The sequence below is a fragment of the Leptosomus discolor genome, chromosome 1 (genome assembly GCF_034619465.1).
Source record: "Leptosomus discolor isolate bLepDis1 chromosome 1, bLepDis1.hap2, whole genome shotgun sequence".
Taxonomy (NCBI): domain Eukaryota; kingdom Metazoa; phylum Chordata; class Aves; order Leptosomiformes; family Leptosomidae; genus Leptosomus; species Leptosomus discolor.
In genome coordinates, this window is record NC_141391.1 from 98456789 (window position 1) to 98463417 (window position 6629).

The 6629-nt window shown below is 43.3% G+C and overlaps 1 protein-coding gene across 1 annotated transcript in view; it reads left to right on the forward strand.

Moving 5' to 3' along the window:
• The first annotated feature begins 1944 nt into the window (after positions 1–1944).
• TMPRSS3 (transmembrane serine protease 3) overlaps positions 1945–6629 on the forward strand; it is a 19838-nt gene continuing 15153 nt past the window's right edge. Inside the window, exons 1-4 of the mRNA XM_086480059.1 lie at positions 1945–1971; positions 3374–3518; positions 5515–5625; positions 6524–6629. The exon at positions 6524–6629 is cut by the window's right edge and continues 11 nt beyond it. Of these exons, the coding sequence (XP_086336185.1) occupies positions 1945–1971; positions 3374–3518; positions 5515–5625; positions 6524–6629 (389 nt within the window). The remainder of the gene's footprint in view (positions 1972–3373; positions 3519–5514; positions 5626–6523) is intronic.

Below are 6629 nucleotides of genomic sequence, written 5' to 3' on the forward strand. Positions count from 1 at the left end.
AGAATCTGGGAGGTGGGAGGAGGGCGCGAGGGAGGGAGGGAGGAAGAAAGTGAGAGAGAGAGAAAGAGGCAGCTAAAATAAAAAACCCTCAGACCTCTTGTGATCTTTTCTGACAAAAGCTGACATCCTGTTTTCGTAGCATCTGCATCTCCGAATTTTTGTTTTAGGGTGGCTAAAAAAGCAAAAGCTATCTGCAGGCTTTTCCCATCCATTCCAGCAGAACAGGACTAGTAGTCCAAAGGTAAACACAACAGGCAAGGTGGGCTTGCTGAAGGGTCTGAGATGGGATCTTTTAGCCTTTCATTTTAAATTGTCTTCTGAAAGCCAAGAAATCCACCTAAGCTGCTACTGCAGTGTGGGGGAGGTGAGCGGAGATATCCTGCAGCATGTAAGAAGTTAGTCCATAGGCCGAATTCTTTCCTTTTCAGGTTGGTTTTTATGACCTCCCATCCCTGTCGTACAAGGCTTCTGGTTTTGTCTTCTCAGCCAAAGGCAATGAGCTGGCTAACTGTGCAATGTCGAACCCAGTCCCACCTAGACACCATGCCCTGAGGCTGGGCTTGGAGCAGCTCAGGGAGGCAGCAGGAAGAAGCCTGTCCTTTCTGTTGGTGCCAGTCCCACCATGGGAGCCTCGGCAGAGCAGTGCTGCCTGGTCCCCAGGGTTTCCAGCATGGCCAGAGCAGGTGAAATGGTTGGACAAAATTTTCTCTGGCCTGGGCTGTCCTCATTGAAGATACCAATGGTCCCTGGGGAGGACAGGACATCTCACCTGTGGACTAAAAGGGTCACCTGGTGGGGAGAGCATCAGAGCACTGTGAGCAACTCAAGAAGTGAAGCTTTCTTTATACATTGTACATCCTTGTCTCCTTTTTTTTTTTTTTTTTTCCCTTAGGTCCTCCTGTGTTTCCCATTTCCAGAAAGAAAGAGTGGCATAAGAGACGATGAAGAACTCTTCGTGTCATGGCCTAGATGCAAATAGTTAACAGGATCATGACGTGGCATCCTCTCCTTTGGAACTGCCAGTTTCCACTGTGTGCAGCAAAGCTTCCCCCATTGCAGCTGTGTTCCAGGGACATGGGTGGTTTTATCATGGAAAAACTTTATCTCTTCTTTGGCCTCTCAGAAGCCTTGTTTCACTTACACTGCTGTGGCTTTTTGCTTCATCTCTTTTCCTTGTCCTTCCCTCCACTCTTGCCTCTGTCATCAGTCTCTTGTCTTATAAAAAAACCCCAAGCCAAATTATTACTACTCTTGAGCATTTTATAAAGCTGAGCATACATTTTCATTTTCTAAATCCCAGAGTACAAATGGGTTGATACTTCAGAAACATGAGATACTGCTCTTAAAGTACTTCTAAAATGTTGTGCAATATTTAGTTATAAAAGTTATCCATAACTAAATCATGGGTCTTTTCAAAAAACCCTTTCTAAGTGTGCTCTTTGCTGCAAGCACACAGCAAAGGCTAAATCAAGTGAGGGAAGAGCAAGATGAGCCTATGGGCCTTGTGTGCCAAAGAGACAAAGCACCTGGGGCTTCTGCTGTCAGCCACCCACAGCTGTTGGCAGGCTCCTCTCCTCAGCTTCACCAGTTTTGATAAAAGATGAGCAAGCACGAGCCTGTGCAGTTTGTGGTGCTCCTTTGCTGAGGGGCTACAGAAATGTTTGCAAATACTACAATACTACCTGACTCTCTTCGGCTAATTAACAAGCGTGCTGAATTTTTATCTTCCCCTTTCCGTAGCCATGCCATCTAGGGCTACCCGATACCCCTCACCAGGTTGAATTACACAAGCTGCTGCCATAATGCCGTATGCAACAGATGATTGAATGGGCAGCTGTGGGCTTCTCACTGAAAACCTTTCCAGAGCAGACTGGCTTAGCAACCTCAGAATTTCCTTTTGGTTTCTTTTGATAATGAAGAAAGAAAACGGTTTTGCTTTTAACTATGACTTCTCAGGAAGAGGTGAGTGAAGCTTTGGGAGCGTGTGATATCCTCTAAATAAACGACACAACAATGGTTAGCTTTCGTGTAGTATACTTCACAATGCTGTTTTGTTTCCTGATTGAAAACATATGCACTAGCTTTTTTTTTAATATTTAAAAATCATGCACAGCAAGCTGTCCTTTTCTCTGCCTTAAAGCTAGCAGAGTCTACATAAAATTAAATTCATGTTCATTCAAATGTACATGAAATTATATCAAATGAAAGAATAGAAACCTTATCGCAGTTGTTTGCTGAAAGGTGAAAAGCTGTTCCGGGTGACTTAAAGACATAGTGTCACAGACAAAACACATATTCTTTGCCTAAAATGTGTCACTGTAAGCATTTTCTGGGACTGAATCTGCAAACATGCTGCTTTTACAGCTTACCAGCTCCACTGTCTTTAACAAACCTGGAACAATTTCACACCACCGTGAGTTAAAAAATCTGATTTCTTTTGCCAGTGAGTGTGCAGAACCAGAGTTAGAAATTAGCATTCCAAATCTATTTACCCCAAATTCTAGTGTAGCCCATTTTAATTGCTTTTTACTATGTAGAAAGTGATCAAAAGTTTTCTGGAGTAAAATTCAGTGGGCCCCTGCATGAGGATGCTGTCAGGTGCTGTGCAGGTGTCGTACGCTTTTTAGTCTTTCTTTTGTTTCCTGCTGCAATTGAAGAGCAGCAGATGGACCACACCCCCACTGTGAGTTATTAAAAGTAGCTTCAGTGCTTAGACAAATTTGAACAAAGATTAACTTCAGTAGTTTGCTGGTAAATTAATTGCAAGACCGCCTCTCATGAACATTAAGTACATAACTTAATGTACTGTGTCCAGCTCTGGGGCCCCCAGCACAAGACAGACATGGACCTGCTGGAGCGGGTCCAGAGGAGGGCCACAAAGATGACCAGGGGGCTGGAGCACTTCCCCTGTGAGGACAGGCTGAGAGAGTTGGGGTTGTTCAGCCTGGAGAGGAGAAGGCTCTGGGGAGACCTTATAGTGGCCTTCCAGTGCTTAAAGGGGGCTTATAAGAAAGATGAGGACAGACTTCTTAGTAGGACCTACTGCAATAGGACAAGGGGTAATGGTTTTAAACTAAAAGAGGGCAGATTTAGACTAGATATATGGAAGACATTTTTTACAATGAGTATTTTGAAACGCTGGAGCAGGTAGCCTGGAGAGGTGGTAGAAGCCCCATCCCTGGAAACATTCAAGGTCAGGTTGGATGGGGCTCTGAACAACCTGGTCTAGCTAAAGGTGTCCCTGCTCTACTGGAGGGGGGGGGGGAGTTGGACTAGATGACCTTTAAAGGTCCCTTCCAAACCAAAGTATTCTATGATAACATTTTAAAAGCGATTGCCCTCTTTTTTTTTTTTTTTCCTCCCATCGAGTCAGGTACAAGAGACAAATCCCACTACTGGAAGTCTTGAAATCATCTCTGTTGCAGAAGATGAACCGCCAGTACCAGAAATACAGTTTTCCTTCAAAAGATTCTTCTTCATACCACAAGTGAAAGTGGACCCCAGTGCAGATGGATCTGGTAGGGTTACTGCACAGCTTTTTTACCTTTGTCATCTAAATGGCTAATGTAGGTCTTTAGCCTTGCAAAACTGTGCTTGCCCACACAGTCAGAGAAAGCAATCACTCAGAGGAAGAAGAAACACAACCTCACTCCCCCAGCCATGAGGTTTGCCAGCATATTAATACATGATGACATCTTTTGTCAGCTTGCATGCGCAAGCATTTTTCACAGTCAGATTATTCACACACTTCAGCCATGTCGCAAATATTTGCCCATGCTTTTCAGACATATTTTTGAATGGCTTATTTGAAATCTTACCAACCTGGAAATTTGTCCATTAAAAACCTGAATATACAATACAGCAGCCTTGGGGGAATAGAATTCATGTTTGCTACTTGCCATAGGTTTCACAGCAAAAATAACCGTTAACTTCAACAGAGGCAGGCTGAACATCAGGGATTAAGATACAGCAACTTAATTTTCTAGTCCATTAGCTACTACAGCTGTCTAAGATTTTTGGCATATCAGACAGCAACTCCATTGCCAAAACCAGTTACTCTGCTGCTGCTGAGAGAGTCTGTGTAGGCTGGGATTTACCTGTGCGTCTATAAGCACCGGGAGACACTCCTCATCCTTGACTTGAAGTGTCTGCCAATCTCAAATTCAAAGCTTGAAGAATGAGGGGGTGAAGAGCAGCATGAATTAAAATTGAAGACAAGGTTCTGCTACTTCCGGTGCGTACCCATGACTGAGCTATGTGTGCTATTTTCCCATAGTTTGCCCTTTGTATATCAGAATACATTTGAAACAAGTGAACTGTTCATTATTTTCAGTGGAATCTGTTGTGGTCTTCCAGATTGACAATACCACTAAATTAAGGTCAGTTGTGGAGGTGGCTGGTGAGCAGGACTGGTCCAGCTCATGAAATGTATTCAGCAATTACTACTGATGTATATTTTAACTTTAGATGCATCTTTTTTCCTTGAAAACTCAAAACTCAGCCTTGAGCCATTTCTTAGTCCTCTCCTTGTCTTTATAGCAAAACTTTGAACAGATCACCTTTTCCCACACTTTTCAAGATTAGTTTTGGGAGTCCTGTTTTCTGCAAATGTAGCTTTCTGTCATTTTCGGTTACACTTGCTTCCAAGTCCAAAAGGACCAGTGACTTTCCTCCTTCTTGTCTTGAACACCTATTCACTAGCTAGTCCTGTCTTTTTCAAATATTCCTGCTCCTGTTTGAATCTTTAGGTTCCTCTTACTTGTTTCTGTGCCTCTGTTACTGCAACTGTGGAGGAATGCATCGTTCATGGTACTTAGCTCCTCAGTGCATGAGATGGAGCTATGTGGCCTCCAGTCTTGTCCCAGGATTTCCTTTGTCACAGACACAGTGCTCAGAGCAGTGTCCAGCTGGGGCTATGGCCAGAGCACTCGGACCATGGGCTTGGTACTGGCAAGAGTCAGGAGGCACCACAGGCACGAACGGTCGTAAGGAGGAGACTCAAACTAGTTCATTCTTTGCTACTTCCACTGAAAAAAATTATTAGTCCACTTGAGCTTTTTGAAGCCTTCAGAGAGTATTCCTGTACCCTGCACACAGGTTTGATTACACAAACAAAATAGATCTGAATTTCATTTTTATTCCAGGACTCACATTTTCAGAAGAGGTGCTCGTATACTTCTAAAGCTCACAGAGTGATGTAGCCCTTGAAAATTAAAATTTAGAGCCTATATTCTCAGTTGCATTGAGGACAGGCCAGGTGCTCTGTAAGGGCACAATTCAGACCCCTCGCAAGGCATATGCTGAATGGGTGTCTGAGAGCACCAGCAAGCCCCAAAGCACTTGGAGACTTCTCAGCCCCTTAGCCATGGGATCTGAATGCCTTCAGGTCAGGTCAGCTCATGAAGTGTATGCAGGGGTTAGTGCTGCCATCTAGTTTAATGTTAGATAGAAATTTTGATTGCAAACTCTAACTAGTTTAACTCACATAAGCTGTTCTCTCTGTTTGGTTTCTAGGGGATATTGAACCGTCTTCGATGTGCCATGTTTTTACCTCCCTAAAATACTTTCCCTATATCTGTGGTTTATTCCTTGCAGTAATCCTAGCAGTTGCCGTTGGTCTGGGTGGTGAGTACAATTAATTATTCATTAAGTTCTCACTTAACTATTTTGGTGCTTAATTTTTCATGAGCCTTTTACTTTGAGTGGAATTAAACTGCTACTATGGCTTGTTTGCTTAAGTAAAAAATCTTGTTGATGCGATGACTTTAAATTTTATTTACATGTAGGCATAAAATAGATCTGGCATTCATGAGAGAATTGGTGTAATATTTACAACACTGGGGAACCTGCAGCTCCAGGAAACCTTTAACCAATTTTAAAACAGTAAATTTCACCGATTCCTCTGAGGTAGTGAGCTAAGATTTAGAAACTGGGGGAGGCTTCAGGTAGCACACACTGTATTATTGTCCTGCAGTTCACTGCTCTAAGTTTGTTTTCAAATAATTAAAGAACTTTCCTCTGTTACAAACATCTTCTACAAAAGAAAAGAAAATGCAGAATGGGTTTAGTTTGGACTGGAAAGTGTGACTTGCCTAGGTCAAGGTGGCAAATGTGTTGAGGCTAGAGCAGTGCCTTCGTGCCTGCAACAGGGATAAGCCTGCAGGATGTTGAAGCATCCCCTCAGGAAGAGACCGAGCTGGCTGTATTTTTCAAACTTGCTTTGCTGCTGAGGGGCTGAGGCACCAGGCAGAAACTTGCCCTGGAGTGAAACATAAACTGGGTAGAGGGAGCTGGGAAGGAGTCGGCACAGACAACAAGACTGACTCATCCTACAAGTCATTACTAATGGATGAGTTTAGCAGCACCAGGTAGCAACCTCCAGGTTGTATTTCAAAAGTTCCTAGAGTACGGGTGTTGTCTGTTCCTTAGCAAGACAGAAATCTGGTCAGAAAAAGGAAGTCAGAAGTGTTAAATTAATATCAAAGTGTGCTTTCACCACCCTGTTTTCTTTCATTCTTGTTAGTCCAATACAACTGCATTGGGAAGTTTCGCTGCCGATCATCCTTTAAGTGTATCCAGAAATCAGCCAGGTGCAATGGTGTCTTCAACTGTAAAGAAGGGGAGGATGA